This window comes from Cervus canadensis, chromosome 23 (genome assembly GCF_019320065.1).
Source record: "Cervus canadensis isolate Bull #8, Minnesota chromosome 23, ASM1932006v1, whole genome shotgun sequence".
Classification (NCBI taxonomy): domain Eukaryota; kingdom Metazoa; phylum Chordata; class Mammalia; order Artiodactyla; family Cervidae; genus Cervus; species Cervus canadensis.
In genome coordinates this window covers 17,493,564-17,518,859 of record NC_057408.1, presented here as the reverse complement: position 1 = coordinate 17,518,859, position 25,296 = coordinate 17,493,564, and the positions used below count along the sequence as shown (strand labels likewise).

General features: G+C 44.1%; 2 protein-coding genes across 8 annotated transcripts; one reads left to right on the top strand and one right to left on the bottom strand.

Moving 5' to 3' along the window:
* Positions 1–1,242: 1,242 nt before the first annotated feature.
* On the top strand, positions 1,243–14,616 carry HSBP1L1 (heat shock factor binding protein 1 like 1). 6 transcript variants are annotated; one of them, XM_043444399.1, is made up of 5 exons: positions 1,243–1,543; positions 3,171–3,237; positions 4,227–4,320; positions 6,770–6,825; positions 14,567–14,616. In XM_043444399.1, the coding sequence occupies exons 1-4, from the start codon at positions 1,493–1,495 to the stop codon at positions 6,792–6,794; spliced, it is 237 nt and encodes a 78-aa protein (XP_043300334.1). In that variant the 5' UTR covers positions 1,243–1,492; the 3' UTR covers positions 6,795–6,825; positions 14,567–14,616. The 6 variants fall into 6 exon arrangements, with proteins under 6 accessions (XP_043300334.1, XP_043300335.1, XP_043300332.1 ...); XM_043444400.1 differs by lacking the exon at positions 14,567–14,616 and adding an exon at positions 11,722–12,415; XM_043444397.1 differs by lacking the exon at positions 14,567–14,616 and adding an exon at positions 10,414–10,495.
* TXNL4A (thioredoxin like 4A) lies at positions 14,085–25,273 on the bottom strand. Of its 2 annotated transcripts, none has more exons than XM_043444393.1 (4): positions 25,128–25,273; positions 24,572–24,739; positions 18,317–18,420; positions 14,085–14,477 (listed from the first exon to the last, which is right to left on the bottom strand). In XM_043444393.1, the coding sequence occupies exons 2-4, from the start codon at positions 24,722–24,724 to the stop codon at positions 14,306–14,308; spliced, it is 429 nt and encodes a 142-aa protein (XP_043300328.1). In that variant the 5' UTR covers positions 24,725–24,739; positions 25,128–25,273; the 3' UTR covers positions 14,085–14,305. The 2 variants fall into 2 exon arrangements, with proteins under 2 accessions (XP_043300328.1, XP_043300329.1); XM_043444394.1 differs by lacking the exon at positions 25,128–25,273 and adding an exon at positions 22,307–22,376 and having other exon boundaries at positions 24,572–24,710.
* Between the last annotated feature and the right edge of the window lie 23 nt (positions 25,274–25,296).

Sequence of the window (25,296 nt, the reverse complement as noted above, 5' to 3'; positions counted from 1 at the left end):
CATCCATGCTGTGTCATGGGTCAGGGCTTTATTCCTTCTTATGCCTGAATTGTACTCCATCCTGAGGCAGGACCACATTTTGTTTATCCATTCATCTGTTGGTGGACATCTGGCTATTTCCACCTATTGACTATCATTAATAGTCAATAATGCTGCTATAAACTTTTCTGTACAGGTTTTTGTGTGGATATCTGCTGTCTTTTCTCTCGAGCACATGTCTAGAGACAGGACTGAGGTTGTCTGGTAACTTTGTGTTCAACTTTTTATGGACTTGCCAGACTGGCTGCACCACGGCACCTTCCCACTTGGGCGTGATACTCAGACTCTGCCACTCCTTGCCCACACCTGTCATTATTCCTTTGACTTGGGCCATCACAGTGGGTGTGAAGTGGCTCCACTGGTGGTCTTGATTTGCATTCTCCTGATGAAAGAGGATGCTGGGTTTCTTTGCAGGAAAGGCTGTGCTTCTGCACACATCCAGCAGCCAAGACCCCTGGGGTGCTGGGGCGCCCTTACAGACACAGCTCTGCCCGCAGAGAGGTGCAGATGTGTAAACAAAGCAGGTGCTTGCCAAGCACAGGGTCCCAGACCATCACCCATGAAGTGCCCCCAAGCCACGATCCAGACGGGCCTGCAGGGCACAGAGGGAGAGAAGGCAGCAGTGACGCCTTCCTTCCAGATCCTCAAAAAATCAGAGCAGAGACTGAAGTGTTGGCCATTCTTTGCTGGTCACAGGACAGAACTAGTCTTTCTTTTCTTTTTTTTTTTTTGGCCACCCTAGGAGGCTTGTGGGATCTTAGTTCCCTGATCAGGGATTGAACCTGGGCCCTTGGCAGTGAGAGCGTGGAGTCCTAATCACTGAACCACCAGGGAATTCCCAGAACAAAACTATTCTTAATCTTAAAGTTGGGGGCAGAAATGGCAGAGGTTTAGGGAGAGGAGAGTCTCCTGGGTGGAAGATCAGGAGGCCCAGGACCTTAGTGCGAACGTGGGCTGCGGCCGGACTCCATCCCCGCCCCCGCACCCCCACCCAGCCTCCAGGATGGAAGGGCGAGTGCCAGGGGCTGGGGAGCTGCGGAGGTGTTGTCCCCAAGCGCAGAGCCTGGCTTTGGGACGAGGAGAAGGCTCAGGGAGTGGATGGCGGTCGTGGTCAAACAGCAACGCGGTGGTACCTGATACCACCACACCGTGCGCTTAGAAGCAGGTAAAACGGAAATTTCTATGCTGTGCATTCTCTGCCAGGATGATCATTAAAAGGTCGTGCTCACTCTGGGCTCTGAAACGATGAAAGTAAAACAAACAGTGGAGCTGGGATAGGCCTGTCCGCCGAGGTCCCGCCCCGCCCAGGCCGCCACCCGCGCGCCTCTCGGGTCTTGCTCTGCGCATCCCGGGCCATCGCCGCCGGGAGCCCAGGGCGGCGGAGCGGACGCCGCGGAGCGGCCGACCCGGGGCCAGCCGGCCCGTCTACAGCCCGGGCCCGCCGGCCGCAGACATGGACGCACCGGGCCCGGAAGCACCCGGCGGGCGCGCACTGCGGGACGCGGTGAGTGGGGACCCTTCCGCCCTGAGCGCCCCTCCGGGATGGACGCCCTGCCCCCGAGGCTGGATCCCCTCGCCCCTCATCCAGCCCGCGAAGCGCCACCACCCCCACTCACCCCCAGCTGCTTCCCATTTGCAGAAGGAGCTGCAGTGCCAGAGATGAGATGGCCCAGGGCTGGCAGTCTCATTAAGAAGATTTGGTTAGGTGTACACAATTGAATCCACGTTTTTCTGACCAAAAAAAAAAAAAAAATCTGATTGACCGCCGGGAAGCGCTCCAGACAGAGGGCCTGCTCCACACAGGAAAGCAGCGTCCAGCGGGAGACCCGCCTCGGCTCTAAAGCGGAGATAACACTGTGCGCGGAGGGAGTGTGTCCTGGACGGGGTGAGACTTCCACCTGGAAACTCAGGGCAGCTTGAGTGTGCCCGCCGTCAGTCACAGGGATGGTGTTCCGGTTTGGCCCCCTAACAGGTTTCTGCAAACCCAGTCCCGGCGAACAAGCACCCACGAGTGTAGGGGCGGCGTGCGCCCACGCGGTGTGCTCTGGGGACCCTAGCAAAACTCCTTAAGAATTCTTTGAGAAGCCGAGGTTAGGGATTTTCTCCTATGCTATCTTCTGGACGTCTGACAGTTTGTTTCTTGTATTTAAATGTCTGATGGCTTTGAGTTAATCGTTGTGGATGGTGTGTGGTACGGGTCAGGCTTGTTTGCTTAGTTATGGTTGGGCTGTCACTGTTCCAGCTGTTGGTTGAACCTGTTGGTTGATTTTCTTTACCCTTTGCGTGGGAATGCCGCCTCACCCTGTCCGGAATCAATTAACTGTAAGGTGCACCCTCTGTGAAAAGCAGTACTGGAGGTTCCTAGATCAGTAAAAACAGAATTACCGTGTGATCCAGCAAGCCCACCTGGGGCATGTATTCAGACAAAACTATAATTTAAAAAGATACATGAGCCCCTATCTTCACAGCATTATTCACAAAAGCCAAAACACATAGAAACAATCTAAATATCCATTGACAGATGAATGGATAAATAAGATGTGGTATGTATATGTATGTAATGGAATACTACTCAACCATAAAAAAGAATGAACTAATGCCATTTGCAGCAACATGGATGGGTCTAGAGATGATCATACTAAGTGAAGTAAGTCAGACAGAGAAAGAAAGACATCATATGATATCACTTATATGTAGAATCTAAAATATGACACAGATGAACCTATCTACAAAACAAATAGTCTCATAGACATAGAGAACAGGCTTGTGGTTGCCAAGGGGAGGAGGAGGGATGGGGTGCGAGTCTGGGGTTGGTAGATGCAAACTATTACCTTTAGAATGGATAAACAAGGTCCTAATATACAGCACAAGGAACTATATTCAATATCCTAGGATAAACCATAATGGAAAATAATATTAAAAAATAATATATGTACATGTATAGCTGACTCACTCTGCTGTATAGCAGAGATTGGCATGACATTGTAAACCAACTGTACTTCACTGTAAAAAAATTAGCATCAAACAAGAAATCAACTAACTGTTTTTAGGGATGGTTCCCCTTCCATGGTTCTTAGAATGCTCTGCATCACAAGTAAATATATATTCACTTGTCTTGTTCAATTTTTCAGGCAGAAAATCTATTTCAGGAACTTCAAGAACATTTTCAAGCTCTGACGGCAACATTAAACCTCAGAAATATCCTTTTCTATTTCATAACAAATATTGTAATGCTTTTGGACTGTTGAACTGTTGTGGACTATCTTGTTGTTTCCTGCTGTTGGTGGATAATTACTCACCCCGAGCTTCCTGGTGTTTTCATCTGTGCTTTTACAAAGCATCCTGATGTATTAATTACCACCTGAAGGTAATACTTCCAGCTTGACCAGCAATGCGGGGTGTTTATGTAAGGCAGGGATAAAACACAGGACATACATAAAGTACATACTATCCAATGGGCTTTTCCAGCAGGCTTAACTAAATCTGGATGGCCTGTTCAGTAGCGTTTGTACTCCCTCAAACAGTCTGAACCCTGCACACGCGCTGGGAAGGTCTTCAACCTAGGGATCTTTATAATGACTCTCCTGGCCTTGGTTTGCTTTGTAACTTCAGCAGCTGACTATCTGGTAAGACATGAATTCAATCAAAGTTAGGTAGAGTGTTTGTTTCTGGTTTAAGAAAACCCAGAAAAAGGGACACTTGCCCTAAGACATCCCCAGGTGAACTCACATCACACAGTTAAACTCCTGCCTTAAAATGTGTGCGCATCATTTGCTGAGGGAACCCTTTACTTGCAACTTTTGATCCTGCAGATGGGGCCCAACAGGGAAAAGAAGATTCTTGAACATGATAAAAAGAAACAGTAGGAAATTGTTTTAAACAAAGGTAATTTTCATCATATGTACATGCTGATTAGACTTTGGTTAAAACACAATTAAATATACCAGACAAGCTCACAGCCTAGAATTCATGTGCAAAGAAAGGGAGCCAAGTTTTCAGAACTGGGTACACAGTGCGAGGATTAACGGCAGCTCCAAGCCCGCGGGACACGGTTAGTGAGCACTGACCTGAAGGTGTTTGTGCCTTCAACTCCCTCCTTTCATGTGCACCACAGGGAGTTTTCATCAGTCTTTGAGGGACCGAGCTAGGTGCCCGTGTCCCATGTTCTGCTCTCCTTGACCTTGTACTGGAAGAAATGGGGGGTCGCATTGAAGACTTGCAGAAGAACGTGAATGACTTGATGGCCCAAGCCGGGATTGACAGTCCTGCTCAGAAACACAGGTGAGGCCTTATTAGGGCACTAATGTTCACCTGTCACATGTCCTCTGCTTTCCTCTTGAACCTTTACCCCGTATTTGTTCACTAAGGGAACTACTGCTTCTGCACTGCATGAAAAACCTTTAGGATTTTAAAAATTCACAAATGCTCTTTTCTAAGTAGAACAGAAACACTCTCTCATTGTTCCTTAAAAAGTGCGCATTTAAAGGAAAAACCACCATTTAAAAAGTGGATTTTATTAAAGTACTTTTCACCCTCATCGCTCAAATTAGCCTTCAATCAAAACACAAGTCACGATGAGTGAGAGATCGGGAATGATGACTAGTGGCTTCTGTTTGAGACAGTACATTCATTTAAAGAAGACACAGATGCATTAGGCTCTCCCCCTGGTTCACGAGCGCTTCCTGAGGGTCCCACCCCGCCCCCCCAGAATGCAAGCATTTCTTTTCTGGTGGAATTTTGCACTTCATTTTTTTTTTTTTACTATTTTATCTTTCACGTTCATTTTATTTTTATTGAAGTTTTTATTGTATTTGATGTACAATATTATATGTACAGGTGTACATGTAATGTGTACAATGCAGTGACTCACAATTTTTAAAGGTTAAACTCCATTTATAGTTATTATAAAATATTGGCTACATTCCCCAAGCTACAATGTATTTTTGTAGCTTATGTTATATAATAATTTATACCTCCGAATTATCTAATCCTAACTGCCTCTCCCCTGCTCCCCTCTCCCCAGTCGTTTGTTCTCTGTATCTGTGAGTCTGTATATTCACTAGTTTGTTATGTTTTTTAGATTTCACACATACAAGTTATAACATATAATATTTGTCTTCCTGTGTGTGACTTATTTCACTTAGCATAATGCCCTCCAAGTCTACGCACGTTGCTGCCAATGGCAAATTTTCGTTCTTTTTTATGACTGAGTAGTACTCCATGGTATATATATACCACATCTTCTTTATCCAGTCATCTGTTGGACACTTGGGTTGCTTCCCTATCTTGGCAACTATAAATAATGTTGCAGTGAACATTGGGGTACATGTATCTTTTTGAATTAGTGTCTTTGTTTTTTCTGCACTTCATCTTGAAGATGTAGATAAATGCTAGGCTTCAGTTCTCAGACTGAATGTGTTGTCTGTGTAACATACCTGGAGACACAAGCCTTATTTTATTAAGATACTCAAGCATGTTTCACTGACATAATATTCTGCTTCTGTGAGCACGCTCTAATTTTAGCTGAACAGGTAGATGCTGTTGTTTTCCTCGCTTTCATTTCTCTGTCAGTTGTTATCCTGAGTCAGCTGGCAGATCACCTGTGCTTACCTTGCTGAATCAGAGCGAGTTCACTGTCAATGACTTATTTATAAATTTCTACATCTGCTGTTCTGGTGGAAAAGATCACTGGAGTCTGCCCTGGACACATGAGCTGCAGGTCTGGGGGCGGGCACTCCAGCTGTCTGCAGAATACTTGGCTCTACCCTGGTGGGGGCACTGCCTCAGACAGACCCACCTGCCCTGGAATGCTGTCCTCCCTGCAGGTGCCGAGCACCGTGCGCTGAGGGGGCTGGTGGCCAGGAACGTGGTCCCTTCCTGTCACCACCCAGACTCCAGTGGGCTGTTTTAAGTTTGGTCAGAACCCATCATAGGTTAGGCATCAAGTTAAATGGACAAGTAGATATCAAAACCTCACCTTTTTGATGCACATACAGCTATTATTTAAAGCAGCATGAGAGGTCAGTTGCTGCTGCTGCTGCCAAGTCACTTCAGTCATGTCCGACTCTGTGCGACCCCATAGACGGCAGCCCACCAGGCTCCTCCGTCCATGGAATTTTCCAGGCAAGAGTATGGGAGTGGGTTGCCTTTGCCTTCTCCTGAGAGGTCAGTTAATGCCTTTTAAATTAAAAGAGGTACCTGAATAGGTCTAAATCTGTTTGGCTAGATCTGTGCTCATCGCTTTTGCTGGGCCAGGGGTTCCTAACACAGGGCTCTTGCTGTGGATTTCAGGGGGTTTGGTAAACACCCTAAGCTTGTGTTCCTGCTGTGAGTAAGGGAGTCCATGAACCCCCAGACTACTGTTCCACATTCTCCTGGCTCCCGCTCGGGTGTGTATCTGAACACCTGTCCTGCTGCAGGGAAGCAGGCAGGCAGTTGTTCCAGGAGAATGTCTGCACGCTTTTGATGTGAAGTAGCCTTCTGCCATTGGAAGAGCAGGCACTGTTTATTTGCCTTAAATTGTGCATCCACACAAGCGTCTGACTCAAATGAGAATCGTTTAACATTCAGGTTTTCTATATACTGAATTTTTCCTGTACAAAACTGTTCTAGTAATTACAGGAAAGTAAGGTACATTTTTTTTGTTGATAGTTTTGGAGTCCAGTTTATTTAACTGCACATTAACTGATATTTAAATCAACCATTACTTCTTTCAATTTTTTTCTTACAGACTTGAAGACAGAACAGTCATTTGAAAATATGAAAAAGTGAAAACTACTATAACAGGTCAGTTTTCCTCCAGAATTAAGCTCTATATAGAGGTTTCTTAAGAATATCATAAGCAGTTTTCTATAGAAGTTGCTTCTTCAACATCTGCACTTCAGTTCAATAATTCCAGTCACATGATTTGGGGGAAGATTCATGTTCACCGTCCAGTCCAAGCAGACCCTGATGGTATGTTCTCCAAACCAAAGGAAAACCAGAGAAGCAGCTGATGCAGGAGCTCTGGACTGCTTCCTGGGACACCCTCACCTGCCCCGCCCCCACGTAGAGGTCGTGACCAAGGAGGTGCACAAAGATTGCACCCACCTTTATCTTGTCATTTATAGATGTTTTCAAGTAATTGTCAATTCACCTATCTCTGAGCCAAAGTAAAAAAAAAGCTATGATCACCTAAAACAAGGTCCATTGTAGGCTCTTATAAAAAAAAAATTATCCCTGCATATAAAAGAAATCATACTCTTTATACTAAAGTCAAAAGCACTTCTACAATTCAGAATTACACACTATCGATACTTTTTTCTATGCAAGCAATTTTATATAGTTCATCATATTGCTTGTAATCCAATATCCTGTTCTCATATCATAAACACTTTTCCCCATGTGAAAGTTTCATACACACTTTGTATGGTTACTATACTCTATCATGTGGCTGAAACAATTTAACCACCTCCTTAACCATTCCTTGGGGTTGAGGTTATTTCTTACTTTCTGGCTAGTATAAATGTGCTTTAATGAGCATTGGCTATCTTCGAATTCTCTGCACATTTCTCTAGGGCCAGAAGTATGACCACAGGCCAAGCACACTGAGCAGAATGCATGTAAGAAAGGAAGGGTCATTTTACCAACAGTAATGCAAACCCAAAGTTTTCAAATTGCATCATTTAAATTCAGTGTTCTTGGTGGCTTAAAATCATATTTCCATTTGGTTATATGAAAGATCTCAAAGCATCTTAGCTGTAATTTTAATTTTAGCAGAAACTAGAGAAAATTACTTGAATTAAAGTAAACCAAACAGATTTGCATTTCCATGAATAACACAGAACACAACTTAAAGTCCAGGATTTTTAATAAATTAAGTAAGTAGGAAAGAAAGCTTCTGTTTAGTTATTAAATAAAAACATAGACATTGTCAAAAATTTATTAACTTCTTTGCAAAGAAAGTTCTCAGCTTATCCTCTTTTATTGGCTCATTTGGCCGTTTAACATCTCAATTATTCACTCAAACCACAGATATCTACCTTTAAAGAGATTACTTGGTATTTTTTAATATCATATCTGTTTCAGTACTTTCCTAACACTTTTACAAATAATTGCTATTTTCCAGCACCCTGATACATATATTTAGAAGAAATCAGAATGTTTTCACAAGAGGGAAAATAGTAGACAGATTTACATGTACTTAAATACTCTTATTCTAATCTAAATGGGATTAACACAACTTTAGTAGAAAGCAGTTTATTCATTGAATACCTAAGTAAAATGGAGTTACTTCAATATCAAATCCTATACTCTAGGATTGAATCTGTAATTTAAAACTCACTTAACACAAAGTTGTGAAACTTATGAAAATATAAAGCTTAATAATAGAGTTGAATCTATAAGGCAGAAGTGCTGAAAGTTTTAAATTCTCACATTTCATTTTCTTTTTTCCAATTGCCTGATCTATCATCATAGATTTTTAACTCTCCCCAAATCTCCTTTCAGCACTCCCGCCCAAGCTTTTTGGAAGTGAATTCCATCACCTCACACCTCCTTCCCTAGCAGAGCCTCTCTGCAGCCGCTAGCTCCCCTCAACCACACCACATTCCCCAGTCCCAGGCCCTTGTCCCACCACAGGGCCTGGTTCCAAGGTTCCTTCTGGACACACACACACATACACACACACACACACACTTCTGGACACACACACACACACACACACTTCTGGACACACACACACACACACACACACACACACACACACACACCAGTTAGCACTTTTTGTATCTGATCTCAGCTTGAACATGATCTCCTGAGAGGTTCTTTCCCTGAATGCCTGTCTGGGTCTGATGTACTTCATGTGGTCTCTGGCTGACTGTCACAGTTGTCATTTCACTTCTTTGTAATCATTTGAGTCTCCTCCACAAGGCAGCAACCGGTTTGATTTTGCTCACCTCAGCTTCTCAGGGCTGACACCAGCCCTGGGACCCACGAGCTACTCAAACATTTTTTTAAATTAATGAATGAATTTTTGAAGTTTCTAAATACTTTGCAATCTTTTCTATGATGCTTTTTGCCCACAGAGATGTGTGAGAGCTTGATCACTTTTTGACAAGAAAACCAGAGGCCACAGGGAAGACTGGGAACAACAGCAGTGACTGTAGACTGGGGTGGTGTGGGGAGGCACCTCTGAGCTCCTGAGGGCGCTGAGTGTTATTTGTAAACCTTTGACGAAAAGTGTAAAAATGCCAAAAAGAATGCTAGCATCAGTTGCATTTAAAAACCATGTAGGAAAACTCTTCAAAATGATACCCACCTAAAGCAAGTCTTCCAAAAGGTCCCAGTCTGATCTTCAAGACCTCATATAGTCACAAGAAGTCTGAGGAGGTCTTGAATATACACCCTGCGTTTTAACTAAGCAACCCAAGAAACCACACTCTGAGTGTGGTTTCAGAAACATCATCAGTGCGGTTTTCTAGGAGAGTTGTATACAGTAGATGCTTTGATTCGGTCGGTGCCTGCTCCTCATCTCTTACCGGCTCGGCACAGACAAAACTGGGCATTCTAGCCTATGGACACTTGAATGCCTACGTAACAGCCTGTTGCAAACAGACGGCTGCTGTTTCTTGTACTGTTTCAGATCTTTGTTGTAAATGTCTTAAAACTATGTAAATAGCATTATACCCCAGTATCCTTCTGTACCTAGTTTTCCATTCAGTGGTTTGAGATTTGCCTGTGTTAATACGTGTAGGTCTAGATCAATGTAACTAACTGCAATATAATAGTCCTTTGACTATTTATCATTTGTTTCCAAATAATGCTGCAATAAATAACTCTGCAGAGACATCACTTTGCCAACAAAGGTCTGTCTAGTCAAAGCTATGGTTTTTCAGTAGTCATGTATGGATGTGAGAGTTGGGCAATAAAGAAAGCTAAGTGCCGAAGAATTGATGCTTTTGAACTGTGGTGTTGGAGAAGACTCTTGAGAGTCCCTTGGACTGCAAAGAGATCAAACCAGTCAATCCTAAAGGAAATCAGTCCTGAATATTCATTGGAAGGACTGATGTTGAAGCTGAAGCTCCAATACTTTGGCCACCTGATGTGAAGAATTGACTCACGGGAAAACCGATGCTGGGAAAGACTGAAGACAGGATGAAAGAAGATGAGATGGTTGGATGGCATCACCAATTTGATGGACATGAGTTTGAGCAAGCTCCGGGAGTTGGTGATGGATAGGGAAGCCTGGCATGTTGCAGTCCATGGGGTCGCAGAGTCGGACACGACTGAGTGACTGAACTGAGTGCTGCAGTACTCTCATGTCTCCTGTGTGTGCTTGTCTTTCCAGTTTACTGATTACTTACTCTATTACTGAGTATATTCTGTACCTCCTAGGTTGGTTGCCTCTGTGTCAGCTGCCTTGTCTAATTCCTGGACTTTGCAATAAAACTCATCCTGGGAAGAATGGGAAAAAGAAGTCTCTTTATGCTCAGAGAACTGGGGGTATCATCACCTTTCTCTACTAGTTCAACTTGAAAAAAAGCAACATGCACAGCAATGAGGCAAGGTTTGATAGCCCTACAGATCTAGGTTTCAAATTCATGTCCTCTGCAATTAGTTGTGGTGGTTTAGTCACTAAGTCATGTTTGACTCTTGGGACCCCATGTACTGTTGCCCACCAGGCTCCTCTGTCCATAGAATTTTCCAGGCCAGAATACTGGAGTGGGTAGCCTTTCCCTTCTCCAGGGGATCTTCCCAACCCAGGGATTGAATCCAGGTCTCCCGCATTGCAGGTGAATTCTTTACCAGCTGAGCCACAAGGGAAGCCCAAGAATACTGGAGTGGGTAGCCTTTCCCTTCTCCAGGGGATCTTCCTGACCGAGGAATTGAACTGAGGTCTCCTGCATTGCAGGCAGATTCTTTACCAACTGAACTGAGGTGGGTAGGTAGCCATTTCCTTCTCCAAGGGATCTTCCAACCCAGGTATCGAACCTGGGCCTCCTGCACTGCAGGCAGATTCTTTACTGACTAAGCCACCAGGAAAGCCCAATTAGTTGTAACTTTGGTCAACTATGGTTTAGTTTCCTTCTCTGTAAACTATCTACCTGGCAGGTGCTTGGAAGGATTTGAGAAGTGACTTATAAGTTACTTGGTTAAGGGTGAGGTAGATTGTAATAAGATATAGGCTTAGTATTACAGTTAATAAGCTTTTTACAATAAGATATAAACATAGAATAAAGAGGTCAAATCATAATTCAGTGATATTATACTTATAAAGCACCAGTGAAAAGATAATTTTTAAAGTCAAATGTGAATGAAGCTATTACAACTTGTAAATAAAACAAATTTATGAGTAAATTTACAAATGTGAAGTATGATTTTTTTGTTTTTTTTGTTAATAAAGCTTTATCAATGAGAGACTTCATATGCCATGCAATTCATCCAACTAAAGCATACAATTCAGTGATTTTTCATATATTCACAGACATGTATAACCGCCACAATTCTGCAAGATTTCCATCATCTTAAGAAGAAATCCTGTACCCATCAGCTGTCACTGCCCAATTTCCCCATCCTCCAGTCTTAAGCAATCACTAATTAACTGTCTGTCTCTATGGATTTGCCCATTCTAGACATCTCCTATAAATGGGATCACACATGACATAGTAACTAGTTTCTTCTACTTATGTTAATGTTTTCAAGTTTGGAGCCTACATCAGTACTTCATTCCCTCGTATGACCAAGCGATAGTCCACTGCATGGATATAGCACTGTTCGATCCCCTGGGGAGCTGATGGACATTTGAGACGCCTGTCTTTGGCTCTTGTGAAAAATGCTGCCATAAAAATTCGTGTCCAACTTTCTGTGTGGACATACATGTTTGAATCTCTGAGATATACATCTAGGAGTGACTCTGATGGGCAATTCCACGCCCTATTTTTGAGGAACTGCCACAGTGATTTCTACAGTGACTGCACCACTGTCCCTTCCCACCAGCAATGCATGTCATCCAGTTTCTCACATCCTTCTCAGCACTTGTAATAACAGACTCTTGAATCTGTTCACACCCATTCTCATGGGTGTCAAGCGGCATCTCCTGGTTTTGATATGCATTCCCTTGGTAACTGATGACGGTGAGTATCTTTTCAGGTAATTACTGGCTAATGGTCTTACTTGAATAAATGTCAGAAGTATACTATCAAATGTCTTTCATATGCCAGGTACTTGGGATCACATTTGCTTTAGCACCTCATATGATACAGTATTATACTATTTTCAGAAAAATTAAAACTGGAGACATTAAACTGCCTATCTGCAATAGAGTTTTATATCCATTTTTAATTTTTTAAAAAATATTTATTTGGTTGTACTGGAATCTTTAGTTACGGCATGCAAATTCTTAGATGCAGCATGTGGGATCTAGTTCCCTGACCAGGGATCAAACCTGCGCCCCCTGCATTGGGAGTGCAGTCTTAACCTCCAGACCGCCAGGGAAGCCCCTATCAGTTCAGTTCAGTTCAGTTCAGTTCAGTCACTCAGTTGTGTCCGACTCTTTGCAACCTCATGGACTACAGCACGCCAGGCCTCCCTGTCCATCACCAACTCCTGGAGTTTACTCAAACTCATGTCCATTGAGTTGGTGACGCCATCCAACCATCTCATCCTCTGTCATCCCCTACTCCTCCTGCCTTCAATCTTTTCCAGCATCAGAGTCTTTTCCAGTGAGTCTGTTCTTCGCATTAGGTGGCCAAAGTACTGAAGTTTCAGCTTCAGCATCAGTCCTTCCAGTGAATATTCAGGGTAGATTTCCTTTAGGATGTACTGGTTGGATGTCCTTGCTGTCCAAGGGACTCTCAAGAGTCTTCTCCAACACCACAGTTCAAAAGCATCATTTCTTTGGCACTCAGCTTTCTTTATAGTCCAACTCTCACATCCAGAGATGACTACTGGAAAAACCATAGCCTTTACTAGACGGACCTTTGTTGGCAAAGTCCCTATATCCGGTTCTAAAAGCACATACTTGTGTGTGTGTATCTTTTTAAAAATTTCATTCTTTGGTAAGTACACTCCTGTTTCAACAATGAGTCAATCTGATAAGGCAGTGAGCCTTTTCACAGCAGAGGGCCCCCAGGGAATGCTGTGACTGAGTACAGCAGGTGTCAGACAGCAGACGCTACCATCCTCTTCACAAAGGAGAGATCTTGCCCAAGGTTCCCAGTAAGCGATGGAGGACGGCTGTGAAGCCAGGTGTGGGCTCCAGGTATGCTCCCCAGAGAGTTCCCTCTGCTCCTCCACGCCAGGTGTCCACTCTTGACTTCATAGTCTGTGTGCACCGAGATGTGCCCGGGAAGATTCCAACTAACAAATGCCGCTGGGGTAAGCGATTTAGGAGAGGAACTTGAGATTGTGATGAGGAAAGTAGCTACATGGACCGAAGGGTCTGGTTTCCACGTAAAATACACTGTATTAGATTTGATCTTAGGAAGTATAAGAATCAGCTCTTAGTCTTTAAAGGGAAGACTGCAAAAATCATTATTTTATCATACTGTTCTTATAACCAGAATAAAATAAAATTTTTCGTTGTGTGTATTCTTCCTGAACTCAAGCCTTTGGTTCTGTTGAGAGTTTAGCTGTGTCCCTGACAATTTCTGCACTGGAAGTCCTCACCCCAAGACCTCAGAATGTGTCCTTGTGGAGATGGGGCTGTTGCAGACGTCATGACTGGAGATGGTCACGCTGAAGCAGGGCAGCCCTCACCCCATGGGACATCTGAACAGACACGCACACAGGGAGAACACCGCGTAGGATGAAGGCTGGGACTGTGGTGAAGCATCACCAGCCAAGGGACAGTTAAGACGCCAGAAACCACCAGAGCCAGGAGAAGGGTGGGAACAGACTCCTGTCAGGCCCTGGAGGACCAGCCTGACAGCTGGATCCAACTCTAGCCTCTGGAACCATGAGACACACTGAGCCTCACTCAATGGTAAAGAGTCAATTCTTGACTGCCAAAATCATTAATCTATACACTAAGTTTCTTAGTAAATAAACAATTTTGACCATCCCCATCACCGTGTATTTTATTTATTTCAGTTAGATATTTACAGATATTTGCTGATACAAAAATACAATGACCAGGCAGACTGAAAGGCGAGGCAATGCCACCCACACTGCAAAACCCTCCAGCTCCTTGAGCTTTCCCAAACGCTTTCTCAAAGGCTTTAAATAGTTGAAAATACTTCCCCATGAGAATGACCCCAGGGCACCATGTGCACCGGGTGGACCGAGCTCAGTATCTGTACTTGGTGGAGTAGTCCTTTGGAGACACGACCAGCCCGCGGCCCTTGCGGGCCCCCCGGTACACTGTCTCGATGATGTCGATCATCTCCTGCTTGTCCTCCATGGCCCAGTTGATCTTGTTGTTGTTGCCGGTGCCCAGGTCGATCATGATGTGCTTGTTCCTGTAAGAGGGAAGGGGTCAGTGCTCACAAGAATCCCTCTGAAAAAGAACTGCATGGAAACATGCCTTACATCCCCACCTCCATTACAGGTTCTTGTCAAACATCAGCACAATCAAGAGGACCCACCATGGTTTAGAAGACTGGAAACCATCTAAATACTGTTAAGACACTCGTGTTCCTTCTGTGTGCTCTAATTCCTTAGGACAAATAACCTACCGGGCAATCAAGGGTCGAAGGACACAGCCTCAGTTACCTGGAAAGCCAAACAGTTTTCCAGGGGGTTGTAGTAACTTACAGTACTTTTTCAAAGCAATGTGTGAGTTTCTCATGGTGTTCTTGCGAGCACTTAGTGCAAATGTTACTGAAAGTCCTACTGACTGTGAAGTGAATGATATTTTGCATTCCTCAATTCTCCATAGATGGATCTTTCAAGAAGCTACCTTTTAAAATGAACTTATATGTGCACTTCATAAAATACAGATATTAACTCTTGCTGTACCAGCTGCACTAATGGTTACTGATTTAACTTTCTGTTTCTGAGAGGTTATGCGCCGGGCTGCCGGCTGCTGTTTCCTGGCGTGGGCTCCACCTGGGGCTGCAATGAGGTTTCCTTCCAGTTAGGGCGAGCTTCCAGGAGGCAAACTGGACGTCACTCTCCTGCTGCAAAAACTTGCTTCCAGGAGTCACACGGGCCCAGGAATCCCGGCATCTGGGCCTGGCCCTGCCCTCCCTTCCATACCTGCCACTCCCCACCCCCACCTGTGTCGCCCAAGTCCTTGCAGGTCCCCACGCGTGTGGGCCATTCTGCCCTATGCCCCTGCTGGGCTCAAGCTGAACTTACTCAGCAGCCTCTACACACTCCCTGCCGCCTGATGACAATCAGTATTTGTGCCTCTGCAAATACCTGCTGCAATACTGTGACTTATAGGAAAAATATATATGTGGTCACTCAAAAGATATACTCTCCTATGTATTTGGTTTTATCCACAGTTCCTGGCTTAATACTGCCAAAACCTTTGGAACTGTCCACAGTAAGAGTGATGGGATATTTGGACTCTGGTCCTCAGTTCCTGAAGACACTTCATGGCCATAAAGCTAGATAGAAATGGGTGCCTTGCTATTCCTAGGCACCTCTTCTGTTACAAGGGAGTTCATGTTAATGAAGGCCACTTCTAGATCCTACGACTGCTTGTGGGTGAGGGGAAGCCGCTCCCACCGGCACGCACACACGCTGTCACCTGTCACTTCTTCCTGGTTTCCGGTGCTGTCTGCTCTGCTGTTGCCATCAGAGGATGTTCTGTGACAGCAGGCACCCTGTCTGATCTGATTCAGGTCCCAACATAGACATAAAACTGAGCAGGACTCTATGTGTATACATATTTGGTGAATAAATTAACTAAAATACTGCTACTACTTGACTTAGAATTCTGGGTTGCAGGAACAGCAGAAGGCTTTGTCTCCTTTTCCGAGTGCAGCATCAGTTCTAAAATATCAAAATACACACCCAGCCCCAGCACCACTCAACCTCTTCCCCCAGCAAGGCATCTCCTGCCCCTCAAGGCTTGTCACATGCAGTGGAAGGCAGGATCCAAGACGGGAGGACTTTGGGAGAATTCTGAGGGGTAGACAGAAAAGACCCAGACTGCCTTCAACAGCCTGTCAGTAGGAACAAGGACTGGGAGGAGGCGGGGATGTGTTACAGAGAGTGGAGGATGTCTGCGACACTCCAAAGTGACGGACGTGGATACCAGCTGAGGACACCTAAGTGTCTAGAAGGTGCTGCCGAGTGTCGTGCTGCTTATAATAAAAGGAGAAGAGAGACAAACTAGTGTAAGATCTGTTAATCAGAAAAATTTCTCGGCCTCTCCAGATAGTAGAAGGTGCTGAAATCCAGAAACGGCTGCTCAACTCTTGACAAAGAGGCCACACAACCTTCTGCGGAAACCTAGGAAAGACCTAAAGTCAGAGTGTCCAGTCACAGGACAGGCTCTTCCCTGAGGAAACAGCTGTTGGGCAGAGGGCACCCAGAGCCCAGGACAGGAACCCTACTTGCTCAGGCTGAAAGGGAAGAGCATGCAGCGAGAAGAGCTGACAAAACCCCAAAACGCTGTTGGCAGGAAGCAGTTGAAAAATGAACCAGCTGCAAACGCCCTTCATGAAAAGGCAAAAAATAAAAACCTGCATTGGGCCAGGAGGACGACCCAGTGCTGCATCAGAGCCCCTCCTCCCCATCTTCCCTTTTTGTAAGCCCAGAAGACTGTTTCTCATGACTGTTCACACTGCATCCTGGAGGAGGGGCCACAGATAAGGAACAGCCTCCAAAGCTGGCCAGAGAAGCCTCATCCACACCTGATTCTGCAATGGGAGCCGAGGGTGGGGGCCACGGAGGGGGCAGAACATGAATCTCTGCAACTGGGGGTGGGGGTGGGCCTAGTCTGGCACGCTGCAGTGCACAGAACCCTAAAAGAGCCCCTACCTCCCGCCTGAACCCCCGAAACTGTTCTGCAACGCGACCATGTCCATCATCAGGTACATGATACCGCACAGGGGGGTCTGCAGCGGTCCCCATGGTTACTCATCAGTTGATTTTAAAATAAGGGGATTCTCCTGGATTAAGGGGTTCATCTAATCCAATCACACATGCCCTCTGAAAGCAGAACAGGGTGTTGGAGCAGCTTATGAAAAGAACTCGACTCACTGATCAGGGTTTCAAAGACAGGGGGGCCTCTAGGAGCAGAGAGGGGCCCAGCAGAAACAGATCTCAGACCTGTGACCACCAGAAACTGGATCCAACCAGTAGTGCCCCCTGAGCCAAGTGGATTCTTCCCTGACTGACAGCCTAGATGGGAGCCCAGCCTGTGACTCTGGCCTTCGGAGACCCCACGTCAGAACCCTGAGCCTGCCTGGACTCTGACCTACAGACCATCAAGTTTGTTACACAGAACAGAGAGTGAGTACACACCCTGCACACCCCACCTAGACTTCCTCACCCACTAGGGAGCTCTGCTTCTAGAGCTGGCCTAGTGTTTACATTGCTACTTACTAACTTCCGCAGTAACATAAGAAATTCTGACAAGTAAAAACAGTGTCATATGGTGATTTCTTTCCAAATTAAACCTCCACAACAGAAATTTTCTTTCCACTCATGCTGTTACTTAACTTTATCACAGAAATACCAAAAACCGTGTTTATATCTGAATCAGATTCCTGTGTCTAATCAGTAGCTACTCCACATTCTCCTTTCATGCAAAGTTTGCAAATCATAGGTGCAAATTCATTCAAGGCAATCAGGGAGATTCTATTACTCGAGCCAATGATTGATTGACTAGGGTCCACAAAAGAATTTTTCAGCTGATAAATGATCTTTTTATAAGATTTTGTATTTATAAGCAAACTAACGAAGTACAGGTTTCCCTCTTGGATATCACAAAAGGATGCTAAACAGAGTCAGTAATATATTTAAAAACTGAGTTACTGTAAACACATTCTTCAATTTAAAAAGTGAATTACTGTAAACACATTTTTCATCAACAGATTAAATTTAAAGTTATCTTAAATGTCAATAAGAATGTCCTCCATTTAATTACACTTCACCTAGGTCCCTGGGCAGTTATTTCAAAAGGGTAATTTGTAACTGAGTAAATGGTGTAACTGAGTAAATGGTAAAACTGGAATTGTTACTTTGAAAATTATTTAAAAGATCACATTGATTGCCTGGTGATACAAACTGTATTATGATATGACTGCATTACCACTTCCTTCTAAAGATACCTTGATTGCATTAAATGCCCAGACCACCTATTCAATTTAAATAACAACTTTAAGATAAGTGAACATACCTGAAGAAAAACATGACAGTACACGGATCATATAACTCATACATTTTGTTGAAGTCAGGTACTTCTGTAATATCCACAAGATAAATAACCGCAAAATTTTTAACCTAAAAGTAAAGGAGATTGGAGGGGAAAAGAACTGAAATAACAAATCAACTTTTTTTTTCTGTAAAAGCACATTAAAAAACAAAAACAAAAACAAAAGAATCTGTATATAACAGGACAATTTTCAAACTAGCTCTGCAACAGGTTTTCCCAGGAGATCTGCCATGTGGGAAATCACTTCACTAGCATCACAGTCCTGAGCAACTGTCCATTAGCATGCTTAACGTTTTCCAGATAGCAAGTTATGAGAGTCCTGCAAGAAAAGTCCACGGACACATCATTCATGCTGATCCAGTAAAATGCTACATGAACTTTTACAAACATTTAACTGTATGTAGCAAACAAATTTTTTAAAACATGCCCCTGGAATTCAGCCACACATTTCCCTCTAACTTAGGTCTGGACACCTGCCTAACAACTCAAATCATATTGTAGGTAACAAATGCTCTAATTTCTTCCTTAATTGCAAGTCCATCACAGAACATTTAGAAAACTCAGAAAACCATAAATAAAATTACATCCAATTCCAACACCCAGAGTTAATTTCTGAGAACATATTTTTACTATATTCTTTCCCCTTTTCTGGTCTATATTGTTTATGCTGTTCTAATAAAATGTGATCATACAGTGATCATACTATAATATTTTGTATCTCACTTTAATTATGAGTGTCCTCATATAAACTGTATACTATATATAAGAAAACAATCAAAACAAAACTTTATGGCTACTTAACAGTTCATCAAATGGCTATGCCATTATTTTACCATTCTTCTGTTATTTTTATTTTTCATGAATATAAATAAAATTTCATTAATATCAATTATTCATATATTAACATTATTACCCTTAAATTTATATACATATTTCATTATTTCTTAAGGATATACACCTAAAATAGAATCTTTAGAACAAAGGACATGACATTTTAAATGCTCCTTATAATTTCTGTCTCAGTGCCTTTTAGAAAGCGTATACCAACTTAAAATACTGTGGGTTGTGGGGAGGGAGGTGGGAGGGGGGTTCAGGATGGGGAACACATGTAAATCCATGGCTGATTCATGTCAATGTATGGCAAAAACCACTACAATATTGTAAAGTAATTAGCCTCCAACTAATAAAAATAAATGGGAAAAAAAAATACTTTGGGTTGAATTATGTCCTTTTACCCTAACAAGAAAACAAACTGAAGCCCTGACCCCTCGTTCTCAGAAGGTGGCCTGACCTGGGAACACGGTGCCTGCAGAGCACATTAGCGAAGGTCAAATGAGGTCATACTGGAGTCTGAACCATGATCCAACCCGGCTGGTTGAAACAGGCCAAGGGAGAACACAAACACGCCAACTGAACCCAGAGGGCTAGGGAAGGCACCTAGAAGTCGGGGAGCACCCCAGGAGGGGACACACCAGGATGGGGAGAACAGCAGGGACTTTCACGAGGGAGCATGTTCTGCTGACATCCCAGTCTCAGACTTCTGACACCCAAGCTGTGAGACAACACATTTCTCTTGTTTTAATCTGCCCCATTTGTGATGCTTTGTTACGGCAGCCCCAGAAACTTCACAGAAAATGCACATTTCTTCTTCCAAACTAACTCTAAAAATCTGACTGTAATTTACCAGTGAAATAGCATGGGATTTGGTTTAATACTAAAGTACAAAAACTGAGGGATTAAATGGCACAAGACTGACAGAATACTGGTAATTGCGACAAGTACAGAGTCCACTATGCTCTGCTCTGTACATCTGGGGATATTAAGAAATATTGACTATGGACATTAAACCACCACCTTCCACAAAAAGGAGGGAAGGAAGTTTACATTCACAAGCACGCCTTTTGCTGACAGACGTCAGTGCCGAGGTAGGGGAAGAAAAGGAGTCTCTCCGAACCTCTCCCACATCCCCTCTTCCTGGTGAACAGAGAGAACACACCTGCAGAAGGCAGAGAGCGAGCCGAGCCCCATGTGGTCCCATGCACACAGAGACGGAGGACTGCTGAAAGCAGCCACTCTGCTCCGCTGTACGACTGCCTCCTGGCAAAAGGTACCCTGCTGGTTTATGAGTTCTGGTGGTTGTGGTTTAGTTCCTAAGTTGTGTCTGACCCTTGCAACCCCATGGACCATAGCCTGCCAGGCTCCTCTGTCCATGGGATTCTCTAGGCAAGAATACTGGAGTGGGTTGCCATTTCCTTCTCCAGGGGATCTTCCTGACCCAGGAAACGAACCTAGGTCTCCTGCCTTTCATAAGTCCTGCCTGCATCTAGTTTTACTAAGCAGAGATGTTTTATTTTACTTCTTCTCTCACAAAAAGAAAAAAAAAAAGATACTACAATGTAAAAGTTAGGTATTAACATCACAGTATAACCACACACACACACACACACACACACGCGCGCATAGCCTCCTAAAGCATAAAATGACAACTCAATGATGTACAATTTTCACACTGTGAATGTTGGTTTTTATGTGAGACTTTTTAAAAAGGTCTTATTTTCTTTTGCCTCCAATAATGAGTAAGAAAACTGTAGCTCATTCAGAAGTCAAAAAACATCTGACACTACAGGTCTTCATCATCTCTTCCTTCCACATAAATCCCATCATGATAGACGAGAAGCCTCCCAAGGTCAGGAACCACATCTGCTGTCTTTTCTGGTGGTCCTCGAGCCAACCAGGACCTGACACACCCAGGGGACCAGTAAATATCACTAGTTGAATGAATGAACTTCAGAAATACACATATATTTCAAAACTCAGAAAATGTTTTATTGTCACTATGGACTTAATTACATAATCCTGAGTTCAAACAGACCTGCCTTAAAAGATGGTCTGTTCTTCCTCGAGGAGGTGACCTGAGAGGCCCTCTAGCCCTGCAGCACCAGCTGGCCTCTCTCACACAGTGACAATGCAGTTCCACAGTCCTGCACGCCACTCAATGCCACTCACGCATGTCACTAAGACCGAAGGCTGTCAGTGTTGCCTTCCACCTTCTCTATGAAGCTCCTCCATTAGCTAAGAACCCACCTAAAATTCTGGACAAATGTTCTTGACTGTCAATTGGTACTATGTATTTTTGAAGTATCAATTTTTACATTTTTAGATAGTTCCTTTCAAAGCCATCAAAAAATTGCGTGATAACTTCCTTTTCTCAAACTATTATTTGCCCTGATTGGTTACTGGTTCCTATGAGATTTCTCAATTGAGAATAAATTTCTGCAGGTTCAACCTACTGTATGACATGTTTAAGAAAGACCCCCAGAAGTCATTCCTAAATAATTCCATGAATACATTTACCTTAAATACAATCTTATTAGAAGGTCTGACTATGAGATAGTATAACTGAGGTTTTGCATATTTTAAATTCTACTTGTGTGAACTCTTTAAACATACAAAAATTAAACATCCCATTTATTCTTACACATAATGGGACTTGGTCACAGTGCTGCCAAAGTACACTCCTCCAAAATGGCAAGACAAAATAGTCTTACCTTGAAGCTGTGCATAAAATCACCCACTAATCAGAAAACTTTATTTTTTTTAATATTTATTTTTATTTATTTTGCTGCACCGGGTCTTAGTTGTGGCATGTGGGATCTTTAGTTGTGGCACATGAGAGCTAGTTCCCTGACCAGGGATTGAACCTGGGCCCCCTGCTTTGGGAGCCTGGAGTCGGGGCCACTGGACCACAGGGAAGTCCTGAAAACTTTATTTTGATAATAATTCTACCAAACTCCAGACATCTGTAAAATCTTTCAACAAATCTCTATGTTTTTAGTACAGCTCAAAACTAATCCGGCATGAGGTGGGGCTGGAGCTGCTGAAGCAGAGTCAATAAAACACATTCCAGGAAAATAGTATAATCAAGTCCAGCCTCAATGTTGGAATTTTACTCACTTTAAAACAGCTGGGGTATCCAAACAGGGCTCGTAACAAGATGAGGAACATCTCCCATTATCTGCCATTTCTGCAGAGGGAGATAGACAGTTAAATTGTTCTTTATACTAAAACCTTAAATTTCAAAAATTCCTGTTGAACGTCCCCGAAAAGGGCTTCCAGAATTATAAACTCATATTCTGCCCTTATACTAAGCAGAAAATAAAACATTAACAGTTTTGTAATGCATTTCAAGTTTGCATTTTTAATGACTATACTAATACATAGTATTGGAAGTTTATTAAAATAGAAATCCAAGTTCTGGATAAAAGAAAAAGAATAACTTAAAAGACCAAAGAAAAATACTCCAAGTGAGCCCAATTAAACTGTTCTTACCAACAGGTTCTATTCCAAAAAGAGCACACCTGCTAGCACTACAGCAATTTGGTCTCTGACTTCTACATAGGGATTAAAAAAGAACAATTCTGGTAAAGGTCCCTAAAAACTTACATTGACACAAAATCTGTCTCCTAGCTAAGAGTATCTTGCTGAGTTTTGCTCAGATATGAACAGCAAACAACCCTCACACTTCTGCCATCCTAGCCTTGTGCTGAGGGCGACCGGGTCTGGACATCCCCTGGTACTTACGCGCCACCTGCAAGGCAGAACCCAGAACACACACCTAAGTTACGTCAGCGTCCACACAGCAGTGATTTGATTACTGGAACAGGGTCTTCATCCGTTATCACTGACTTCTGCAGTCTCTGCCCTTGACCACTGCAGCTCAAGTCATGTGGAAATGACCTCTGACCCGACGGGGAGGACCCAACCGGCAGAACCCTGCTCTCCTGAGTTTCCCAGGCATCTCTTCAAGCTCCCTCAAAGCCTTGGTGTCCAAGAGGAAGGGGAGGGTAAGGTTATCACCACAGACTCCTGCTCTGACTCAGTTCTCGTTGAAGGGATTCCGAATTCCTGGGGGAGCTTCTGGACCTCACCTCAGATCTGCAGAATCTGACTCTCTGAGATGCACTTTCGGTGACAGACACAGAAGGATGGTCCCTAATGTTCACAGTGACACCACCCCTACCTCACTCTGCCTGTCCTACCAAAGAGGAGACAGTGAAAATTACTGATGGCAGGTCAGACTACTTTTCCATTCCTAAATACAAACTATATCCTTATACCTATTACTCTTTACTCAAAGAAGTTATTTTAATCCAGCCCATATTAGCATATCTTACTCCTGTGAAATAAATGATGGCTTCAATGTTTCCCTTATTTTTATACTTTATTAAAATGAATAACCTTTCAAGATAACATTGAATATTAAAATTTTTTACTAATACCCTAATATTTTTGCCTCTTGCCCTATTACTTGCCCTATTACTACAATTGCAAAAATCTAAATCAAATTTGGACATGGATTTGGGTGAATTCTGGGAGTTGGTGATGGACAGGGAGGCCTGGCGTGCTATGGTTCATGGGGTCGCAAAGAGTCGGACACGACTGAGCGACTGAACTGAACTGAACTGAAATCAAATTTACCCTAAAATACCCATGAGACAATTACAGAAAGAGAATTAAGCCCTAATTATTCAACAGTGCCCTACAATTGCTCTTTATTGTGAGCAAATGGCCACAGACAACCCCGTGTACTAAATTTAAGGATTAGGAAAACTAGTTTTAACATTACAGTTCTACTTTTTCCCAATGTTTCCTACACTGGACTCACTCTAAGCTATAAATCAAGTCACTTACAAAGAGCACCCTGGGGAAAAGAAGGGACTCAAATAAAAAGAAGGGAATTTACTATGTTGTTACCATAGATGTTCTGCTCAATACATACAACAACAAACACGGTACCAAAAAAATGACAAGTTTTTTAAACTAAGCCATTCAAAGTAAGCTCCTACATTCAGCCAAATTCTGCAAAAGTGTTTTGCTCTTGGCACTACAGATGTAAATTTTTGAAAACACCCTATCAGTTAAAATCCCTATAAATTAATAAGAATCTTTCACTTCTTCAGGGAGAGACATCATGAACCTCTTAAAAATTTGAAAATCTATGGAAACTTCTGCCAGTAAGGATATAAGCTATTCTGACCAATTTCAGGGAGCCCATCCTCATACCCCAAGGTAAGTCTGTACTTCTGTGAATCCTACTGCTTCTCTTTAACTGGTGAACTGGCTGTACTTTTAATTCTTACCGGCCAAACAACAGCAATCCAACAGGATGCAAACACCAAACCGGATAGCAGTACGCGACGGGAGGTGGGGCTGCTTTACCTTTTCAGCAATGCTGTACAGAACCTCATCCATCTTCATGCAAGTAGGGTCCCAGTCGTGCCCAAACCGAATGACGACCACGCGGTCTTCTTCCGAAAGGATGGCCTGATCCACCTGCCAGCCATTGTGCAGGTGCGGGAGCATGTACGACATCTTGGGCCAACGGGTCTGCGGGTGAATGGGGGAAATCACCGGCCAGCTCCTCCTAGCTCCCCCATGGCACACCAACGGGACCCCCCGCCCCACGGAGCCTCACCACAGAGCCCCCCCACGGGGTGTCACCCTGCGGGGCCCCCACCCCACGGGGGCTCAGCCTGAGGGGCCCCCACCCCACAGAGCCTCACCACGGAGCCCCCGGCTTACGGGGGCTCACCCCGAGGTGCAGTCGATGCGCCGCCGGCAGGGCCAGGCCCGCGTCCACCAAGTTCCGACCCCGATCCCGCCACAGGAACGCCTCTGCGCCCCGGCCAAGAACCCAAGGCCAGGGGACGCCTGGAATCGCACAACCGCACATCACTCGCCGCCCCCTCCCCACAGTCTCCAGCCGCGCACGCACCTCTGCCCACACGGGGCCCTCCCGCTCAGCGGTCCTTCCGGGCGCGGAGCTTTCTCACAGGGTGTGAGCGCCGGCGAGTGGGCCCGCGCGCCCACAGAGCGTGAGCGCCGGCGAGTGCGTGCGCGCGCCCGCAGAGCGTGAGCGCCGGCGAGTGCGCGCGCGCGCCCGG

Bases quoted from the DNA above. Each gene is read 5' to 3' on its own strand.
- HSBP1L1 (XM_043444399.1), top strand. From the start codon at position 1,493: ATGGACGCACCGGGCCCGGAAGCACCCGGCGGGCGCGCACTGCGGGAC. The intron at 3,238-4,226 runs ATATCCTTTTCT...TTGACCTTGTAC, and splicing joins GGCAACATTAAACCTCAGAA to TGGAAGAAATGGGGGGTCGC. The intron at 4,321-6,769 runs GTGAGGCCTTAT...TTTTTCTTACAG, and splicing joins AGTCCTGCTCAGAAACACAG to ACTTGAAGACAGAACAGTCA.
- TXNL4A (XM_043444393.1), bottom strand. From the start codon at position 24,724: ATGTCGTACATGCTCCCGCACCTGCACAATGGCTGGCAGGTGGATCAG. The intron at 18,421-24,571 runs GTAAAGCAGCCC...CTTTACTTTTAG, and splicing joins TGTACAGCATTGCTGAAAAG to GTTAAAAATTTTGCGGTTAT. The intron at 14,478-18,316 runs GTATGTTCACTT...TCCCTCTTACAG, and splicing joins ACTGTCATGTTTTTCTTCAG to GAACAAGCACATCATGATCG.